We start from the raw sequence: 23,357 nt of genomic DNA, 5'->3' as shown, positions 1-23,357 counted from the left end.
ACATATTGAAAATCTTTTGCCGTCGATTTGTTCAGCTAACCTCGTACAATGTGCTCTATTACGTCTTCTTGTCTCATTTGAAGCTTTTTTTATCCATTATTCTTGAAACATGCCCTGCCTACAGTATCCTTCCAGCCTGGTTGCTGGGTTGATGAATGCTGGGTTCGTCGTAGACTCTAACTCGCCAATGAATTTCGGATATCCAGAAATACAAAAGAATTGGTTGTTGTCTAATTTCATTTGTTTTATTGTAATATTCTAAGCTATATTTTGTATATAATTGTCATATTAATAAATCAATTCATCTGATAAATATTTGTGTGGTACCGTTACTACTCTGTCACAGTTGACTTTTATGTGAACAACTAATAGTTTATAAAAAGAAAGTTTTGTTATTTGCTTTTATTACTTTGATCCACGTGAAATTCCAGTTTTTTAAACTTATTTTTCTTTAATAGCTTAATAGGTGGTGGAAATATATTTTGTGTTCGTAGCTATATAAGTTTAAAGTTTAAATAAATCTTTCTACATTAGCGACATACTGTTCAATAAATGCAACGTATAAAATAGGGCACAGTCCATTTTATTTAGTAATCAAGATACAACTGGTCGCTCATGTTGCAGAGGAAATGTGATCGATTGTTTTAATTTCCTGTCGTATAATCCGTTCAAATTAGAAAAAAAAATGCGATTTTGAATTTACCTCAATGTACTGAGCAATGTTTTGTGAAGTGTTTTCAGCTTGGATATAGTATTGTAAAGCAAAGAGCAATAAACAAGTTCAAAATTAATAATGACTTTAGAAATGGAAAATACACACAATTGGAATGTTCGATAGCAATTCCCACCATATGACGCAATGCATATCATCACCCCGACCAGGGTGGCTAGGCTAATATAGTATTCAGTTTAGTTGTGGATAACTTTTCAGTACGATTGTGTCTGGGGTGCTGCAATGCATCCCCCTTTTTATTACTTTTCATTATCCTGCTGGCGTACTTGTTGATGTGAGTGTTGGAGTTCTTTGATACACTGCATAAATTATTGTCCATATTGATGCTTCAAAATAAATGTCCTTTGATCACATTATGACTCTATTTGCATATTATTTTTTCGTACGTCAGCTTTATACGGCATATTCATTAATGATGGAATTGGTCAGCGTCATGTTTTGAATAATAATTAATACCGTTTGATGCTTTGATACTCAACCAGCTAATTATACATGTATCGTACATAAATCAAATTTCAAGTTGAAGAAGGCAGGCGAGTACATAAATGAGCAGTAAAAAAATGTTGAAAATTCAAATATTACCCCCTGAGTGTTTGTGTTACAGTATAAATTTAAATGGAATCGTGAAGGAATGGGATTCTCGAAACTTAACACTTCTTCACGTTTAAATGAGGTAAAACTACTAACAAAACATTTTTTAAAGCTTTCAGCAAGTAGTTAGCTTGGTTAACCTTAGTTAACGAAAAATGCTCATCAATAAATTTCGCTCAAATATTTACTGAATCTCCCAAAATATAAAACGCCAAATTCAGGGGGTAAAATTTCGTCTATGGGTGATACTATTAAATGTTAAGGTGAACGGAACGCAGTCACAACTTAAATTATTAGAAGCACAAATCTGAACAACCAAATATCGCACTGCACTGAAAAGTTTATCGATTAGTCACCCGCTGATGGCTTAACGATCAACTTTTCAGCGCAATCCGTCAGTTGGCCATATCTTAAACAGATACATTTTAGAATATTATGAAACTGTGTTCGGATCATGTACGTTTTCACGATTCTGTTTATTTTGCTGGTTGGCTTAGGCTGTTAATATTTGCAGGATATTTTATAATTGGTTTAACATATTAAGTGCAAATAGATTTCTTAAAATTAAACTTTGAGCAACATTACTTGAATACTTAGATCTCATCTACACAGTTCTATCTTCTAGCGTAACATATATCAAACAGGCTACAACACAAGAGAACAAATGTTTTGTTAGCACACTCGGAACGGGTAAGCTCTCAATGTTTTCTCTTGAAACTGTTAAACTGTAAATTTATTTTGAAATATAGCCTAAAACTAAAATATGGTGGTTTTAAAGGTATGGTCGAATATGTCTACCTATTTTACATGTACACCTAGGTATTTCATGCATTGTAGTTGCTGCAGCAGGCTAAGGAGCTAAAGAGCTGGCTCAACTCTTACCCAAACAGTATCGTTTGATTATATAAAGTTGTTTCCCTTTATGTAAAGATAGGAAGCAGGTGTTTCTTATAAATTTCTACCAGACACTTCTGTTAATGATGATTTTCCTTCCGTTTTTTATTCACTCCTTTATCGCTCGTGCTCATCTCGGCTCTATGTTCCCTAACACCATTGTTTGTCTCACCTTTTTTGTATATTGGCCAGCCGGTTCTCAGCTCTCAATTACAATGCGTCTCCATCTTTGCCGCCGTCCACTGATATAATTTCACTTGCTTCCACGTGTTTGTCTCAGATTGAGTCCATTTTTTCTGCTTCGTAATAAACACATTCCTTCGCGTGCTACGGCGTGCACCAGGGCGATCCTACTGAGGTGAGCTTCGGAAAAGCGTTTTAAAGTTTTTTATACCAGTAGAGATAATGTTCACCATCCTCCACCAGAAGTTCATCAACGCCTAAGGTACAAAGCCATTGATAGAGGAGATGAGAGGGAGAGAAAAGAAAACTAGTTGAAAAAGAATTTGAAGCAGAAAAGTTAAACTAGTGTAAGTTTAATTACTGTCGGACAAAGTTTAAATCGCCATGACTTCCAAAGAAAGGTGGAAATGGAAACTTTTGATATGCTAATGAACTAATCCGTTGAAACTGCAATTTTCACTTATTGTGTAAAATGGTATGGTCGTTAAGGATAATTGAAGTTTTCTATACCGGGGAAGAGAAAGTGCTGAAAGTGTTGTAGCCATACAAAAAGCCCTCAAGCTAATTTACCCTGCGTAAGGTACCCCGGGGCAAATGAGAATCCGGGGCAAGTGAGACCTACAGCTATAATTTATTTATTTTTTTATTTTTAAAGCAAACATTCTTCATAGACAACATAGGTATAACGCCAACGGATACTTTGAATTCAAAAATTGTTATTCTTCTCACCATAAAGAGACCATATATGTTATTGTTGATCATATGTAATTTTCAATTCACTAAGTGAGATTAACGTACTCTATTACATTCGTCGTTCTAAAATAGAATAACAGATAAAGTAAAACTTTTACGATTTCAGGATGATATTTGGAGTGCTTGCAAATTATTTTAAGCGAATAAGCTGTAATTTATATTCATTTATTACCTTTAGTTAACTGCTCTCACTTGCCCCAGTGCATTTCAGCATCTGGGGCAAGTGAGACCTATGGGAGTAATCAAACACAATTTCATAGTATGATCTCGCTTTCTTCAGCTAAGTCGAAATTTACATAAAATTGAAGTAAAAATCGGCGCCCTAAATAATCAATCGTTAAAATAGGTATACTTAATTACTTCAATTCTGATGATGAAGCTATTTTTTTAAATGGTTAAGTCTTGGGTAGAACATATTTTTTTCGAACCAATCAATTTTTCATATTTTCGTCTAAGCAAATTCTTTAATTTTTTCGTTCGCTGCATAATGAGTTTTTTTGAGTGTTAAAGAACCGGCCATAATGTATGATAAAATTGTAAAACGACTTATTCAAAGTTCACAATTTACAAATATTTATTTTATGATCGTTATATTAAGTAAGGGAAATCATAACAATTGTTTACTGTAAATCTAGAAAAATGTTTGGCGAGCTTCATCAACAACGTAATATGAAAAACAAGTTTGGAAATCTTTCGACATTTAACTTTTTGGCGCTTTTTGTTTAAAAAAAACAATTTGTTTTGCACGAGCTGCTAGAGTTAAATCATTTTTTTCTCAGTGATTCGTTATTACCTGTGTTACGTAATTTATGCACGATACCACAAAACTCTTCCAACATAAATCGCTAAACATAGTAGTTCGTGTAAGATATTTGTAATTTATGCTATCTTACATTTATGCAGCAACTTTATTAAGCCATTTGTATACACATTCCGAATAGGTCCCACTTGCCCCGTGGTACTGAGTAAATGAAGATCTGCTCCACTTTTTATTATATGCAAAATATACAGAATGTAAAAAAATTCAAACAGTTCTAATGCCCGTTAATAAGAAGAAATATACCTACAATGTCCTTTAGAATCATTGGAATTTTAAATTTATTTATGTTTAAGATTTTTTGGCTTGACAAACTAGCATTTTTTTAGGTCCCACTTGCCCCGGGGTACCTTACGTATCCCTTTCGGAACGGACCATAAAAGACTGATTATCTCTATTTTTCTCTTATAAACTAAACGTCTTCTAGAATAAAACTTTCTTTACTTTGGCTACTTTATCCACCTATGCACTTTTTGGGGTCAAACTAGGGCTAGCACAATTGTGCTGGTCCGTCTTCAAGCCGGTCGATGTTCTATAAGAAATTTCTGAAAACTGACTATATTTAGGCGTTTAATGGTAAGAAAGATTGATTGCAATTACTAAATCACTACAAAGTGTTAGTTTGTGGAAATTATGACGTATAAATTAACTCAAGGAACACGAGGTCAGTTTGACAGTGTTTTCAAATCATAGAAGTGAATAAAAAGAAGTACCTAAAAACCAGTATTGGTAAAAACTTAAAATCTCAAAACTCATGGTTGAGTTTTTCACGCGCGATTCTTGACTCGCAAAATTCACTGCCGTAAAAATCAAGCATGATTTGACTCATTGCTTTATTTCTCGGTCTGCTTATTATTTGCAACGAAGTGTTGACAGTTGTATGACAGAATTCAATTAGAATTGCATGTAAAACATTAAATGTCGTTTAAATTGATTTGGATTCGTTTTACAAGCGAATGAGTTTTCTGCACTTGACTCGCGAGAGCGAGATTTCGCATGAAAATCTCGCGCGTGAGAAAATGATTCAGAATCACGCGCGAGTTTGCTCACGCAAGAGACACATTCCAGCGTAACGGGACACCGCGAGGAACTAACTTTCGTGTATAAATGACGTCTGCAATCAAATATAATGTTCATGATCATATGGTTGAACAGGTTTAATAACAAGCTTATTAGATGTACTTCCTGATGCAATACTTGTTCTATGGGGTTTTGGTTCCAATTTACGTTATATAACATGTTACATTTCGTAACGGGACACCATCGCAGAAATCTTCTTTTTAAAATTTTCAAACTGAAATGCGTATATCAGCTCTGTTATGAGGTTTTGAATAATAAAGTATTCTAGACATTTCTTCTTTGGATTGATGTGAACAAAATTGCCGAACTGAGTTTTACTGAGAAATGTATAGTTTTGGAAATATTCTTGATTTAGTTTTGGGAGCACAGCGTTACGCTCGCGTGAAAACAGTGTTTTGCAAATGGTGTCCCGTTACGGCTAAAGACATCTAGTTGTAGATCAAATGCTTTGCTAGATAGAATGTTGGTGTCTGCGGCAATGTTTTTCAGACAGATGGTAGCCATGGTAGCTGTCCGGCAGGATACAAATAGGCCTTCAAACCCGTTCTGGCCCTATGGTGGCTATCGGAATGAACCCTGGAGAATCTGTTTCGAAGTTAATTTAACCTTCACCTACCCGACCCCCGACATCTCATTTTCAAAATGCTGGCATTTCGTCAATTTTAATCCGATTTTTCTGAAGTCATTCTCAATTGATCATAAATTGGTGCTAGTTTATTATACTCAAGTGGCCATGCAATATCCGGAACCATTCCGGCGATATTCCGGATTGTACTTGGGTCAGGAGGTTGTCAAAATGGCTAAAAGTAATTATTTCGTGTGTACTTGTGTTTGAACCATCGATTTTCAGCGAAATTTTTGTTGAGAACAGTGAAACACAAGTGCTATAACTAGATTTGAATAAGTTGGCCCATCCGGACCTTCGTGACAGGTTCCGCGGGGCCTCATTGGGGACACTTCTGGTTTCCAACCTAAACATGCCGTGCGACATATCAATCTTCATGATTTCGAATGACTGAGTCAAAAACGATAGACTGAAGTATGTATGTATCAATTAATTTGGCCACCCCGGAACATATAACACAGGTTCCACGGGGGTGTCTTCGGGAACATTCCTGGTTTGCAATCAAAACATACCGAGCGACGTATCAATTTTCATGATTTTGAAAGAATGGGATAGAAAAAATATGACTTAAGTATGTATTAACTGATATGGCCGCTCCGTAACACCTGGAGCAGGTTCCGCGGGGGCCTCTAAAACACAACACACTCGAAATAATCACTTTCAGTTATTTGGCAAAACAGACCCTTTCCCCACCCCTGACCCCAGTACAATCCGGAATATCTACGGAATGGTTCCGGATACTACATGGCCATTTGAGTGTAATAAATAAGCACCAATTTATGATCGATCGAGGGCGACTTCAAAAAAAAAATCGAATGAAAATTGACGAAATGCCAGCATTTAGAAAATGAGTTATCGGGGGTCGGGTAAGTGAAGTTTAATTGTATCTTCAAAACTATAGTTGTGTGACGTATCTTTGCGGTTTTTCCACATTCTACATTATAATGATCCGAAGAAGATTCAATGATATCTATAGTACATTCTTCCAACACAGTCTTTTCAAGCATGTTGCTTTAATCCTTTATTTGAAGGCTCATGCGCCTTGGGAATAAAGGAGCCAATTTCATTTGAAATAAATTTTACATTTTTAAGGGGATTTTTCTTTTACACTATGTTAGTTTTGGGGAACCGTTAAACTCGCCGTTTGGTCGAGGTTAGAGAGAACAATGTTTTTTTTTAAAGGGTTGGGATTATGGGGGCTTTCCGTTGATGTTTAGCTAACGACAACCAGTAACGATACAAACAAACGGATTTCGAGAAGAAAAAAGGTTGACAATCAAAACGAAAAGAGGGAGGTCGCTAGACTTTCAATGAATGGTTACTAATTTGTGTAGTCACAAAAATTATGCAACGCCATTTTCGTGATGCATTTTACATTTTTTATTTTCAATAAGAACATAAGCTTCAAAATATGTTTGTCGCCATAAATGTAAATTATACGGTGATTAATGGGATACAGAAGAATTGCCAACCATCACTTCGGGATTTTCAAGTTTTGAAGTTGTGTGATTTTATAAACCTTTTTATATATCATGGTGATAATTGATAGGACATGTTGAAAAGGTAATAGCATTTAAAGAGTATCCTGTCACCACAAAACTTTATAAAACATCACTTGTTATACTGATCCACCAGAATACCTGACCTTTATTTAAGTAGTTTTTGTAGACCTGGGAAGCGGGCTTTGTTCCAGTAGGGGCGTTACACCAAGAAGGATAATGAAAATATATATACCCCATAATATTATTTCATCATGGTTACAGATTTTTGGTTAAATACATGATCAAACCAAACTTATTTATCCACTTATGAATGTCTTTAAAATTTCCGTAACGGGACACCATGTCTACGTACCCATTGTAACGCCTAAGATAACGCGTCGATCAAGGTAACCCATATGTTGGAAGAAAGGTCTCCACGAGTACTAAGAGAATCCTGAAAATCATTTTTCTAAAGTTCGTAATAAATTCGTCATTACAACAAATGTGCTATTTTCGTAACGGGACACCATTAAATTGCGGCTATTGCAAAAAGTGCTTAAAACATATCAAAACCCATTTTTATGAAAAGTTATCTTTCGGTGTATAAAATATACATTATAATACTACATTAACAAAACATAAGTATGATGTTTTCGAAATATAACATGCAAGCAGGCATATTTGAAAATTATCAATGAAAAATTTCATTTTTCTTACATTAAATGCTATTATTTCACCTAGCTATTTAAATACGTTACCAGTCAAATTTTAGGTGAAACAAATGGTTTTCCTAAGATTGAATCTACCCTTTTTCATATGCTGGAAAGTTTGGGGCAAAACAATCGCTTTGAAATTTCACACCCTTGGCGTAGAAGTGCGTGGAATGTGTCAAGAGCGGTTCATGAGTGAGACTTGAGTGTGATTTTATCAACACTGCAAAAAACAACAAATCCCTATTCCAATCTAATTCATGATTTAGATAATATGGAGTAATATTAATCACCCAAGTATTCATTTTTATTTTAAATACTCATACAAGCTAATCTCGTGTTCCTTGAGTTGAAATTATACTTTTAAATTTTTACAAACTAACACTTTGTAGTGATTTAACAATTAAAATCAATCTACCATATAAATGGCCCTATAAATTGAGGTATAGCTCAAAATTGTGACGTGCTGGAGCAAATCTGAGCCCAGATTCGGTTTCAGCGGCCCAACTTATAGGGTGGTTGTGTACTTTTTATTTAACTTATTGTGGATTTTTTTATAAACAATTCTAATCAAAGCTGAAGCTCAGAAATACAATTATAAGTAGTTAACCGATCATAAAAAATAATTACATCATATATTTTGAGGAAAAAACAGTTGAAAAAATATGTAAAACTAATGCAGAAAACAGCACGATTGTGCTGGCTCGTCCCGAAAGGGAGATAGAGAAAAAAGCATATGCTCCCGAAAACAATAGGATTTCGTGGAAACTTAACTTTTCTGCAGGAAGAAATCTTCTTTGATCTTGCAGCTAGAATTTGTGAGTATGGCGGAATAGGGGGCTCCCGAATGTGTATTGTAGTACCGTGAATCCAGGATCAAATTGATCACTTTAGGCCAACTTTGCCGATGACCGATGATTACCCAAGTAACACAACTTGTTATAAAACAGTTTATAATTCACGTATAAAACAAAACCTGCTGTATTTTTCCTGTATTATTTACTTTATTTCAGACACTTTTATAATCAAAACAGCGCAAAAACTGGCGGCTTATAAAACATCATTTTAGTTGTATAACATGTATTGATGATGCTAATATTTTCTGATCATTTAAACGTTAAATACTAATATAGTTATCTATCGGTAAGATAACAGTCCAAACTACTAGTTTTGTACACATGCATTCAGTATGTTGGAAAAAAGATCTTTTATAAATATATAGCTTGCAGAAATCATCTATATAACATATCATTTGCAAAATTTCAATTCAAGCTTTTCGAAAGAAATATAACTTGAAAAAAACCTTCTTAAAAGGGACGTGTCCAACTGCTATGGTTGTTCTAATAATAGTACAAACTACAGTCAGTTTTTTTTTTACGCGGGGGATACGTACCGCGTAAAAAAAACTCAGTTCAAAATTCGAAAAACCGCGTAAAAAAAGTCTCACCATTTCTCGACGAATCATGCAAAAATAAGACGATGAAATTTTTTTTTGTATGGAGTTTTCATTTACGCGGCCGCGTAAATGAAAACCGCGTAAAAAAAGACCTGACTGTATGTATTCAAAATGCTTATTCAATCCAAATGTGAACTATCCAAAGATAAGTTGAAAATAGTTCTATTTGGAATGTCAAATTATGAAAATGATCATGCTCACTATTGATATAACTGTTGCACATGCAGTTTCAGATTTATGGTGAAACTTATGATTTTACTTCTCTAAAACAAACACGCTTCAGAATTGAATGAAAAAAAAAGTAATGAAAAATTGTCAAATTGTTAAATTTTGTTGGGCATTTTCAAATCGACGCAAAGAAACAACATGGCAGAGTTTTCAAGAAGCTTACAGTGCCGTTAGAAAGATTTATGAACAACATGAAAATCATTCATAACTGTATCTGATCGAACAAGATTATGTGGAAAATGGTTTTGAAGAAATTTGATTACATTAATACAAAATATGTATATTTTTTTCAGAATGTCTTTGCATTACAAAAATACAGCAAAGTAAATTTCTGTCATGTAAAATTCATTTATTCATATTTTGGGTCGGTACTGTACTGCAAACCACATTGCGAACAACTCTGCGAGGAAAATTTATGATAACGATTATAATACGTCTTGAAAACATATATCCAACATATTCACAAATAAATAATAATTCTGTTTTGCGGCAATCATTCAAACGTCAATATAACTAAATTACAGCTTATTGATTTGCGAGCAAAAAATCTATCAAAACGTCAAAACTTGTTATTGTTTCTCCCATCTTCTCCGACTAAGCGAAATTCGACTGAGAAAAGAAGTTGGTTGGGCAAGAGGCGAACCAGCGACCAGGCTGAAAGCCTCTCAAATACAGACACAAAAAAAAAGTTGGTTGGTATATTATGTATATCAATAGTCACTGGCGTAGCCACGGGGGGGAGGGGGTTTAGGGTTAAGCCCCCCCCCCCCAGAGCAAAAATTTCTGGAACAAATTTCTAGTATAAAACGTTTTGTGATGAAAAATTTTTTCGGCTGCGCCGCGTTTTTGAACCTATGGCTGAAATTCAGTGTATATTTTTACGAAATGTGAGTGTCAAATAAAACAGGTAATATTGAACATTGAAAACCCCTCCCAGAGCAAATTTCTGGCTACGCCACTGTCAATGGTGCAAAATAGTGTTCCACCCATCAAGAAAGTTATTTTAGTTTCATGAAATCAGGTAAGGTTCACTTTCAACAGCTAAAGCTGGGAAAAAGTCAGGTGCGAGCTCCGAGCATTCCAGTTTGCATGTGCCGTTCTGAACTTTCTGCCTCATTGTATCGGCTCAACAATATAAAAATCTAGTTTCACTGAGATCATAATGGTTTCTCAATGATTATAACTAGACTACGTTTTCCCGAAAAGGCAGACGAAATATTTAAAACCAAGTTTAAAATTCGCGAAGCTGAATATTTTTGTAAACATTGATTGTTTCGTTTTTTGGTTGTGGTTGGATATGTTTATAGCTCGAATTATGTTGTATAATGGGGTGGTTAAAGTATTGCAGACATGATGCAGTCACAGATATTTTAATTTGCTGTTGGTTTTCTACGAACCTAAAAAATGCTTGTTCATAACATTAGATGTTCTCCGGTTCACTTATAAAACAATTATATGACATCTTTTTGAATTATTATTTCTCAAGATGTTTTCTGTGTTACTTGGGATAGTTGCAATTCAAATTTTGCCAAAAAAATTCTGCACCTACTGAGTGGAATTATATAAAACTACGTGACAAAATTTTGTTCAACAAATTTAACCTTTAAATAATAAAATAAATAAATAAATAATTCCAAAAGTAAAAAAATGGAAAATGTTCCTTTGGGGTGAAATTGATCGTCATAAATAGACATCGATAAGAAAGTAAAATTATCTTTTCTGCTTATATTGTGCTTCTATGACAGAATAACATGTCAAACAACTGATAACTAGCGAATTTGATTGTTAAAAAACAAAAAAAAGGAAATGACTTCACAATCAAGGTTCCACAAAAATGTGAACACAGAGAGTTTAAAGGAACTGTTCGTAGCAATCGATGGTTTCATATCAACGAAATCTGCTAAGTAAGAAACACATTCAAAATCATTAAAAAATAAAGTAAAATTAAAAAGTTTGCACTGTATCGACATCTATGAAAAAGAAGAGGTAAGAAATTTATGACCATAACAAAGTTTAGAAGTTTTTTGAATTGTGTACCCGAGTGATCAATTAACTCCGTAAGGTACCTACCAGATTAGTCTAACTATGTTATATATGCTTTAGAAATGTTTGGCTATTGAAGTTTGATTCGATATGCTTGATAATTTCGGGCAATTTAGCCAACATTAGATATGGTATGTGGGTGCAAGATGGGTCAGGGGGCAAGATGGGTCAGTGCCGTTATGAAGCGTACAATATACTTTTGGAATCTTTCAATAATTTTCCCAGATCAACGACGTGGATCCACAGAAAAGTGATATATTTATTTGAAAATTCTTAACGTTTCTTGGAAGGAAAAAAATAAAATATTTTTTCGTTATACTCCTTATACTATACATCCAATATAACCACGTCACCCTTAGTTTTCGGCATGTTTGCATAGTTTTTGAAAATGTTTTATTTATCATTAAAAGGCTATTGCATGACCTGCATACATTATCGAAGCAATTAGAGAGCTGAAAATTTGTGTACTTAGATTTAATATGTTTTGCAAAAAAACATAGTTTTTTGAAGTTCGTTTATGGCTGCCTGAACAAAAATCTTCCAGTTCTTACAACCAACTACCAATGTGTTTCATCACTGCCTTCATGTAATCTGTACGTATGTGAGGCTTGAATGCATAAAGTAAAAATAGAAGATATAGTATTTTTTGTTGGAGAAAAATCTAATTTTCTGTTACCTGACCCATCTTGCTCCCGTAAAAAATAGGTGGGGCAAAATGGGTCATGTTTTGAAAATGGCTTGTCAAGAACCAGATCTCAAACTTTATGACCATCTTGCCCTCCCCCACCCCCTCTTACTATACTTGTTAAGCTTGGAACAAAGGAAATTACATCAATAAATTTATCTAACTTGTCTACGTAAGGTTGCAAGTTTTTTGAATAGCATTTTTAACCGTCTGTTCGCACTTTTCTGCTGTAATTCATCCAATATTGAACCAATTGACACAATTTTTGAAACGCGGTGTTATAACGTATAGTATCTAACCGTGTACAAAATTTCAAGTCAATTGGTTTGGAATTGACTGAGTTGTAGCGAATAGTGCCCAAAATACTAGCCATTGCCCAAGTGGTTCGCTACTCTATTCGTTTTGTCAACGCAATATGCCATTGCGACATATAGAGGAGAAAGATGTACATAACGCCACGTCTTAGCAAACGTACTGTATCATTTGTAGGAGGCAAAGCGTCTTATGGGGTAAGGCGAAACGCCCGCATTTTCCGCTTTGGCATTGTAAATAAAACACCTGGGGGCTCCATCTAATAAATTGATGCCATCAGCGCGCAATCACTTCACTTCTGTGGGCTTCAAATGAAATAGGGTATTGTTTCCCTTATTAGGCATGTGGCTCCCATTTTCATCCCACGAAAAACAAAGGATTGGAGCGCTGTTTATTTTGTTTCTTATTTTTGTATTTTTTGTTAGAAGTGAGCACCCATGAAAACAAAAAGAACGGTGTCAATCGGTGCCGTAATCGCTTGTTTTCGAATAGGATGAAAATGGGAGCATGAGATTACTGATGGCACACATACCCTAATCAGTGCAAATTGGGGAAAGTGTCGTTGTCTATGCTTTCAGCAAAACTATTCGTTCTCGGGCTTGGTTGGCTCAATTTCGGATCCAGCTTTGCATCTGAATAATACGAACCTCGAAGTGATCGTATACATTGTACAATCAGCTGAAAAATCACCTTCGATGCAACAAAATTGTGTTGGATTGCGGTTGAGAAAATATGAAAAAATCTTTCAATTTCTTAACCCACGAGCGATCGCGCTGTTGTATTTTGTACAACACGTTGAAAAAATCTCGCTTATTGTACTCAGCATTAGCGTGGTGCTGACGCAGGTAGTCAACCGCGCGAGTTACGGAAGGTTAATTATTCTAAAACAAATTAGAAATTCCTATAGAATGTATCAAAGACCAACTGAACGATAACTACCGTTGCTCCTACTTTTGCTCTTAATTAATATTAGTTCACCAAACTTAATGATATGAAATAATCCCACTACTGCCGTGCTTTGCCCACAACAACTTACCTAAAGGTGCGATTAACTGATTACCAGGAGGATTCTTCGTGTCCGGTTTCTCCGGTAATCGGTACAGCAGCCAGTAGTGGTAGCTATTATCATAAACGATTAATAAAACAAAATTGAGGCGGCACGTGCTTATGAACAGATCTTACCTTTTCGGCTCTTCCTTCATTTCAGCGAGCGTGTGAACGTAATGTCCGTTGGGCCACTCTCGAGCTTCGAATTCGAACCTGAATGAAGGGAAGTCATTACTGATGGAAATGTTGAAAATTATTAATTAGTTTGTCGGCAGCTACGCACTTTGGATCTATTTCTTTTGCCTGCTTCATGGCTTGAAAAAAGGTGGTGTTTTTGGGAGAAGTGAGGTCTAGGGAATACTCTTGGGTTACATTGGTATCCACCCAGAGTGTGTACGTGTAGGAAACATTCTTGGGTTCTGCTTCTTCCACCGACGACGTTAACCCAACCGGAGCGGCTAGTTTCTGGTCTCCATTTTCATAATAGTTATCGTTCGAGTTATCTCGTATCACGTGGTCACACTGCAAGGCACGGACAGCCCCTAAGCCTTTCCAACCAAGGGCGAGCGTTATATCAGCAGTCAGTCCGACTCCGATGGTTGCATCCTATGATGGGAGCATTAATTAGAATGCTTATGAAATTTTAAACCAAACCTAAACCCTTTACCTGGCCATCTTGTAGTGGTTCTTCCGTCCAACCACCATCCAACCGTTGTTTCGACAGCATCCATTCCGATGCTGCTGACCGGTTCCACTTTCCTGCTGGATCCGGTTCTAAATCTTGCAGGGCTTGCATGGCGAGCGCAGTACTTCTCAGTGAACCAAAACTGCCCTGTGGGCCTTGTAGGCTAGCAAGACCTCGTGCTGGTCTTCTGATAAAATGCTGCAAATGTCGATGGCGATGGTCCGTCACGATGCACCGCAGAGCCAGTAGTACCATGGCAATAGTATCTGAAACATATAATTATACCTAGGTATATTTCCAGAATAAGGGACCTACAAATTCTACAAATAACGTAGAATTTTAGGGGGAGGAGGAGTCTAGCACAGCCGAGTGCTCGGCAAAAAACACCATTGCCAAGATTTCAGCAATTTTGACAGTTTTTTGCTGAGATTCGGCAACTGTTAAGCTGAGAATCAGCTAACAAACGTATTTTTTTTATTGAGATATCAGTTTTTAAGTTTGCTGAACAGTCGGATGTGTGCGAAAATCCGAGCCAGCGAATATTGTTAAGTCTGTATGATATGAAAACAGACTACGTGTTTCTGGTGTTATCAATTTGACATTCTCCTCTGCTCAGGTAATTTACGACGAATTACATCCCCGGTTCTTCGACATCGTAGCGTTGCAGGAACTTTGTTGAGCTGGTCAGAAAATATGGAAAAGCGGGCGTCGAGCGGCTACCTTCTACTAAAGCTGTGGCACCACCAATGAACTGGGAACAGGCTCGGCTAACGCTTCGCGATTCTGAATCACACAGACGACTGGTACGACGGATAATGTGAACAGTTGAAAAACGAGAATGCAGCATAGGTAGGAGGAGAGAATGTTGCAACACCATACGAGTGCTAATGAGGCATGCGCGGAACAGGCAGAACTCAGTCTTCCGGAGGAGAAAAGCGCCAGCAGAAAGAACGAGATCGTGAAGTGATGGAAAAGAGCTGTACCGCGCTAAAGACACACGGAAGTGCTACGAGAAACTGAAGTGTTTGTGCAGAGGATTTGTGCCACAAGCCGACATGTGCCGAGATAATCATGGGAATCTTCTCACGAGCGAACGTGAGGTGGTGAAGAGGTGGCGGCGGCAGAACGTTGAGCACCGCAATGGCTACGTTGCAAGCATCGAGAGTGGCGTGATAACAGATCTAGGAGTACGTGCGCAGGACGAAAGATTTCCAGCCTCTAACCTCCAAGAGATTGAGGAGGAGGTTGGCCGAATGAAAAACAACAAAGCCGCTGGAGCAGATCAACTACCAAGTGAGCTTCTAAAAGGGGCCGGATCACAACGTCCGAGGCCATACTGTCCCGGTAGTTAAGCCGCGTTTTTTTTTGCGAAATAACGTCCGAAAGTTGGGATGCGTCATCACATCCTATGTGCCTTCTTTTCTTGGATTTGGTGGCGTATCTGCATGTTCGGATGTTATGCCCAGAAAAAAAATGCGCCATAAAGTCCTGGGAATGCCGCGAATACAACGTTCCCACACATCACTCCATCGATTTTAAATCGGCGTATGAAACAATCGATCGAAATCAGCTATGGCAGATTATGCGCAAATACGGATTCTCGGATAAACTGATACAGTGACCCCACACCGATGAATCACCTTAATTTTGTACACTATTTATGAATCACCATGTTGATCAAATGAGTGATCCATAAACTGTGGTCATTTTTGCCGATTCATAAATTGTGGGGTCACTGTACGATTGATCAAGGCGATGATGAATCGAGTGATGTGCGTAGTTCGAGTCTCGGTCTACACCGTGATAATCGGGAGGCTACGGTGGACGGTTCACGTCATCAGACTGTCGGATAGCAACCCAAATACAATGGTTTTCGAGAGTCATCTGGCCGTTACAAGAAGACGTGGTGCGCAGCGAGCTATGTGGGTCGATTAAGTGGAGGACGACTTCTAGACCCTTCGCAGAGAATGGAACTGGAAAGACACAGACATGTTCTCGAATCGATTTTATTTTATTAGGGAATCGCGCCACTTGGGCGGTGGCTTCTATATTCGTCTGTTTTCCACTATAACTCAGTCAAATTTGAACCAATTGACACAACTTTTGGAATGTGGTGAGATAGGTATAGTATCTACCCGTGTACAACATTTCAAGTCAATTGGTTCAAAATTGACTGAGTTATAGTGGAAAACAGACGAATATAGAAGCCACCGCCCAAGTGGCGCGATACCCTATACCAATTATCGGCGATTTTATTTTATTATACCAGTTGAAGGTGGCTTATCCTAGGAAAGAATCATGGCAATAATTGCGAATTTTCCAATTTCTCCTGTTAATTTTCTTAAAGTATTATCTGATTTTTGATTGTCCTACTATTGTATATTAAGAAGTATCCAATCGGCGGAGTTTGTGGGTTTTAAATTGAGCTTAAAATCTAACTCAAAAAGTTTCATGGGAGGTGAATCCCTTCGCAAGTAGCGGATTAGCTAGGCCTCAAGGAGGCCAATATTTTGATCATTTCAAGTGAAGAAAACAAAAAAAATAAGATAACGTTAAACAAATCCAAACTTTTTTATATATTATTATCCGTTATTCGGCCATATTGAAAATACGCAGTTTACAAAACTTGATCGAGATGCTTAGAAATCAGCATAAACAATTTTGGCCAAACCAACTACAGAAAACTAAGAAATCCTCGAAAATGTGATAAAAATATTTTTGTCCGCCTGCTTGTATGGGAATCCCCCATAGTGCACCTGGCGGTTCGCCATAGAATCGATTACATTACAACAAAAGGCATACAAACGGACGTAGAAATTGGTGACTAACCCAAGGCCTAGATGAACGGTACTTAAACGACTGCACGAAACTTACTCGGTATGGTGCGGTGACCAATTGGTAGTAGTGCGCTTGCGTGCATGTGTTGCCACCATGCTTAGGATAGCCCTCCATAGGAATTGGAGACTACCGGTATACTGAAGGACTCAAGTTATTGCGAACCTGCTCCGCGCCTGTTCGCGAACAGGGCGACGCATGCAGCACGCATGTACTGATGAGAAACGGGATGAACAACGCGTGATGTTTGAGGCTGCCTAAGTCGTGCTCAAGACAAAGATAAGGACAAGCAAAAAGTGTAGATTGTATATTCGAGTCCTGGAAAGGCAAGCTGACCATAGGCGCTGTATGTTGCGGTTACTAAAACTGTTGCCCTGACGCAATGGTCCCCACCCCTAAAACAACACTTACCAACATCATTAACCTCGCCGCTGGCAATATCAAGCAATCGCCTTATCTGTCGTTTACGCACATGTGTAGCTGAACTGCACACAGCCAATGCTGTTAGAGCAAACTCATACTCTTGACCTTCCTCATGTTCGTGGTGCTCTAAGATAGCCACTAAGTCATGGCCAAAGAAATGTCGTGCATCCTTACAGAGTGCCCCCATTGCCAGGATGTATTTGGCAATTCGATCGGTGTTGATGGGCTTTGGCATTGCATGATGTCGATCTACCATGGTCAACAATTCGATTTCCATTTGCTTCACGGACAACATATTCTCCAAGTCGGATATTTCCTGAAGATGGTTATCATTGTCCGAAGGATCGCGAGGTCCCGATAATTCTTTAGCCAATATAACCATGTGCGTATCGTTACCCCAACTGTAATCGGGAAGACGCTTCTCTCGAAGCCAATCAATTGCTTTCTGAATTGCAAGACTTTCCCTTTGATCAGGGCCTCCAGGGCCAATTTCGATGGGTTCAACAGGAATTGGATCGAGCAAATCCTGTTTGGTTGTCATAGAAGATGGGGACATTGATGGCATTTGTGGTATCGTTGAATAGTTTGATATGTACGATGGCGGTAATGTTGTCATTGTCGACGGTGTCGAAACTGTCACTGTGGTGGATGTTGAAGTTTCTCCGGTTGATGAGGCTGTCGTGTTTGTTATAAAGCTGACTGTGGGTTGTGTCGATGTCGATTCTAGTCGCATCTGGCGTGTCGTTGACTGTAGTTGCTGTGCCGTAGTTGATTGTGTGGTCTCAGGCGAACTTTGCACGGTAGAGGTGGTTATCGTTGTTGTGTTCTCTCCAAGTGATGTACTTAGGAGTAAGAAGGCGACGTACAAGAACAAGTTAAGCTGAAGCTGCGGAGTCATCTTGATCTGCAAATATAAGAAAAATATATAGATCAATAAAACATGTTGGTTTACATTTGTTGTATTAGAAAAAAACGTTGTGTTTTCATCTATTGATTGATTGATTGCAGGGTGATTATTTGATGCGAAATATAATGTCCGTCCAGTAATAATACATGGCTAGAAAACCCATCAACCAGCAAAATGAGCCACTTACAACTCAATTCGATAATGTTCCTCAAAACCTGTGCGATATCTGTTTCTTTACTGCGTCTCCAAGATGTTCAAATGCATCAAAAACATTTACGTTCATTCACTTCACCATTTAAGTGTGCAATATTTTTAATAAGAATAATTTTTGCATTGATTGTTCCTGAACAGACATAAATTGTGCTATATTTTAAAATTCCTTTTCACAGCTCTTCCTGTCACATTCAACGTATAGCTCGGCTGTTGATGTCTTTTCATTTAACGACGTCTGTCTGGCATCATCTTCCCGGCTTGACATTATTGCCACCGTCATTAGTGTCGATGTCGAAGCATTTCCAAGAAATTTCCCTCCCACATCCATTCATTTCTGTCCTCACACTTCTGCCATTGTAAGGGCTAGGGTGCCAGCGAGGCGCACATTTTCTCCCTTTGCTATTTTCTCTTGGTCACCCTCCATCTCCTGAACTTATCGTCATTCACATCTCATATCTTGCCGGTCGTCTTCGGAAAACGTGTTTCGCCTTTTTACTGCTTGCCATTTTCGTCTTTGTCGTCAGCACCGGCAGCGTCATCATTGTGCATAATATACATACTTCTCGTATAGGAACAGGACCAAATAAGCCAGTGGTGCTCAGGCTGGAGGATACCGCGGGCCAAATTTGCAATTCAGGATCGACCTGCGGGCCGCATTAAACATCAAAAACAAAAACAACAAAAAGAACAATTCTAAAGCGTATTTATTCAAAATCTGAACTGTTCAGAACTTGTGTAGAGGTCAAACCTTATAATCTACTGCCCTTCGTGGAGTTCAATTTAGCTTCATAAGTTTGGTTGAGAAAAACGTTTGAGCTTCATATTGAAGTTCAAACAAACAATTTAGAAGTTGCCCCTAGAATTGCCTTGAAGCCACTTCAAGCAGCTTTTACAAGAATTTCTATTGAATCGATCCAAAAAGGTTTGCTGGATTTTCTCCCGGAATTTCTTGTGAAGTTGCTCCAGAAGGTTTTCGAGAAATTTCTTGAAGTTTCTTTTAGTTTTTTTTCTAGAATTCTCTTGGAACACCTCCAAGAACTCCTCTTAGATTTGCCTTTAGAACTGCCCTGAAGTTACTTCAGGAATTCCTCATTAATCGTTTCCAAGAATTTCTCCTAGAATAGCTTCCGGATTTTTCCGAAAATTTTCCAGGAGTTTCTTGAAGATTTTGGTAAATTCTTTCCATAAGTATTTTCTAAAGTTAATAAAATACTTCATCATTAAATTTCTTCAAAAATAAGATTTTTAACAATTGTTTCCGGATGTTTCTTCAACATTATCTTCTAAAGTTGCTGCATGAGTTCCTCCAAATTTATTGTTCAAATTTTTCCTCAGGCGTTCTAGGCATTTTTTGTGTCTTGATGCAGTTGGTCCTGGAATCTTGTTTGTAGTCACTCCTTTCTGTTGCTCGAGGAATTTATTCTAAAGTAGTTTAAGAAATTTCCGTTAGAGTGGCAGCAGAACATTTTTCTTGGAGATGCTCCTATAATTTCCATGCAGTATCGCCACAACTTTCTCATTGAGTTTCTACAGGTTTATTTTCTCCAGGATGATTTGAGTTTCTCCATATATTTCGCTTAGAGTTGGTTAATTTTTTTCTCCAGTAATGTTTCCTGGAGTTTCTCCAAAAATGTATCCAAAAGTTTCTCTAAATGGGCACAGGAGACGCCTTATGAATCTCGCCTGAGATTTTTTTCTTTAAATTCGTTCAGGAGTTTCGCTTGAACAATTCAAATTGGATTCGTAACTTTTCATTCGAAAAATGTGTGAATCTTATAATAAAAATTTAAACAAACAGTGAAAATTAAACAATTTTGGCAACCAAGTTGAGATTTGTTGAGAATTTTGTCAAAAACTTCGTGCTTTGTGTTTTTATGTTCTTCGGAAAGGCGAAATGTGAAATTTTTGCTCAGCGTTACATTGACTGCGCTTAAAAACTGCAACTAATTTTTAAATGATTCAAGATAACATTTTTAACAACCTTTCAGTTGATTCGTACCACTTATAAATAACTATGAACTGGCTTCGTGACTTAGCTGAAATGCCGAAATATTTCGGAGTTGCGATTTCGAATCTTACCAGAACGGATTGTTCTTTTTGTTTATTTGTCATTCAATTTGTGTTCAACACTATGAAAATTGATCAGCATTTTTTTTTGTTTGATTTCTTAATAAATTTAACGAGTTATTTCTAATAATCGTTCAAAAATTTCGATTCGCCTTAAAGTACTCCGCGGGCCGCATCTTAAGGCTTGGGGGGCCGCATGCGGCCCGCGGGCCGCAGGATGAGCACCACTGAAATAAGCCAACATCAAGCTAAACGGACAAGATAGTGCTCCAAACCGGCACACGTGGCTTCACAGAGAAGTGCTTTGAACTCTCAGTAACGTTCGCATATTCGAATTTTGCACCTGTCTTTTGCGTGGTTGGGTATGAAGTGTTAATGTAGGTGACGAAATTCTATTTGCCGTGAGTCATACACACGCGCCAACATTTTTTGCATAATTCATGGAATTTTCGATATCTCTACCAGAGACTTGAACTGTCATGGAGAAATATGAACTTCAGAAAATGAAGTTTTAACAGCCCGTCTGTCGATTGGCTGACTATTTTCAACATCCATGCGGAATACGGGGACGGAAACAATCGTACCCAAATTTTGAATGCATAATTGATTTGGACGCTACACGGTAACAAATTTCACTCATTTTCGAGCTAAAGTGGAAGGCACAAAATGTAAAAGAATTGCATTTCCAACACTAGCGCTGTCCTAAGTGCGAAAATCTCATCAATCTAAGGACAAGCCACAGACAAACAGACGTAACACTTCGAACATTTCTCGATTCAAACCATTGTCGTGGAAACATGTTCGCCAAATGCTGAAAGGGCTGAGTTTGGCCAACCATCAACTAGGTGGCGGTAGTGGGTAAACGTCAACCTCGAACAATAACGCGGCTCCATACAAAGTGGTGGCCAAAAATATATTTTTTTGTTTTTCCGCATTTTTTGATAGTATTCTAGTAAGATTAGCATAAAATTAGTCAAATTTATGAATTTTCATCACATCTGGATGGTGTAACTAGTATTTAACCCAGTTAGGAGCTACTTATTCCTGAACAATAAACTTAAATTGTTTTTAATTTTTGGGCTGGTCAAATGCAAATCAAAACTAGAATAAGATTGCCATGCATAAGATAAAATAGGAAAGGTGGAGGTGGAAGCACCGGGGGGGTTTAATATGATTCTATTATTTTACTGAACACATATCAACATCATTAACTAAGTTGATGATTTGTCTCCATTTTTATACTGCAGGAATCAATATACTACTTAACAAAAGACGCGGACACCGTCTTCAGCCAAAGGATGCACAGACTGAATTAAACTTAACACTAGACAAGGGACATACGGAGCATGCACCAGTGGATACGGAGAAGAGACTATTCTCACGAAAAGTTTCATCGTCCGGAGCGGGAATCGAACCCTCACCCCACAGCATGGTGCGATTAGAAGCTTGGTGACCCACCACACGGCTACGAGGCTCCACCAGAATATAACAGAATATATTTTTTATTGATAAATTCATAAATTTTATCAATTAACTGTCTCTTGAAACTTTATCAAATTCACAATCAATATCTACTCATTTTTCAATTCAGGTGACATCATTCCATATAATTTTTTGGGGAATTGTAAACATTTTAGATTCACTTTCACGATTTTTGAGAACATGGCCAATCAAATTCACCATATTTAAATCGTTATGTCTAAATGCAATTTTTCTCGTGACTAAAAGAGCCTTTCTATATAGTTTCCACATTACCGCCAAACATATTATCGTTTCCAAGTTTCGAATAAGCGTCGCGCCAATCGTTATTGTATTTTTCAAGCATTTTTTTTTTGCGTTAGCCTTTTGCAATGCATTGTAAAAATATTGTGCTACTTACTTCAACTTTTGAAGTACAGTAGACGTTCGATAACTGCAACATGTTTACGTTTCACTTAACGAATGAAATTCAATAACTGTAACAACTGGAAGATGTCATATAAATGTTAGTTGCTACAGAATGCAACCAATGTGCATTTGAAAAACACCGCACTGCAGCAAAAGTGCATGAGAAAAACATCGCATCGCCGTTGACATTTCATTATGACGGTTAGCGGTGCGATAATTGCAAAATTGTTGCACTTAGCGGACTTGCAGTTAAAAGCATTGCAGTTAAAGCGTTTGCACCGAGCTAACGTCTACTGTAGTCGTTCTTCTTTAGCAAGGTCAAACTTATATTTTACCTTGATAAATTCAAATGCGTTTGTTGCATTGACTATTTGAGTTTTTTTAATCTAAAGTAACACCACAGACAAACAGACGTCTCACTCTACCTACTCAGTTCCCATCGTTTTTCTTTTTAACGTAATAAGCATTGGGCGATTATGTTGTCGTGACGATGATTTTTATAGCATTTTGTTCCAAGTGATACGTCTGTTTGTCACGATGCTCCTATGTTCCATATTACCACAAACAATTATTTTCAGATTTGTTTTCGTTTAATTAACTACTGGGCGATATTCTGGGGTTGATACAGTGTCTAAATGGAAAGATATAATATAAAAACAACTAAGTGTGTAATATTTTTAAGACTTAATTTGACAGTTACTA

The 23,357-nt window shown here is 37.3% G+C and overlaps 1 protein-coding gene across 4 annotated transcripts in view; it reads right to left on the bottom strand.

The window, feature by feature from the left end:
• Positions 1 to 223: 223 nt before the first annotated feature.
• Positions 224 to 23,357, bottom strand: part of LOC109400046 (uncharacterized protein CG3556) — a 128,340-nt gene continuing 105,206 nt past the window's right edge. For all 4 annotated transcript variants that reach the window (XM_062859170.1, XM_062859171.1, XM_062859172.1 and 1 more), the window contains 6 exons: positions 17,570 to 18,485; positions 14,306 to 14,589; positions 13,922 to 14,244; positions 13,774 to 13,851; positions 13,628 to 13,710; positions 224 to 2,658 (listed from right to left, as the gene is read on the bottom strand). In XM_062859170.1, coding sequence (XP_062715154.1) covers positions 2,597 to 2,658; positions 13,628 to 13,710; positions 13,774 to 13,851; positions 13,922 to 14,244; positions 14,306 to 14,589; positions 17,570 to 18,479 — 1,740 coding nt within the window. In that variant the 5' untranslated portion in view covers positions 18,480 to 18,485 and the 3' untranslated portion in view covers positions 224 to 2,596. The remainder of the gene's footprint in view (positions 2,659 to 13,627; positions 13,711 to 13,773; positions 13,852 to 13,921; positions 14,245 to 14,305; positions 14,590 to 17,569; positions 18,486 to 23,357) is intronic.

Source organism: Aedes albopictus, chromosome 3 (assembly GCF_035046485.1).
Source record: "Aedes albopictus strain Foshan chromosome 3, AalbF5, whole genome shotgun sequence".
Taxonomy (NCBI): Eukaryota; Metazoa; Arthropoda; class Insecta; order Diptera; family Culicidae; genus Aedes; species Aedes albopictus.
This window is presented reverse-complemented; position numbering and strand designations above follow the sequence as displayed.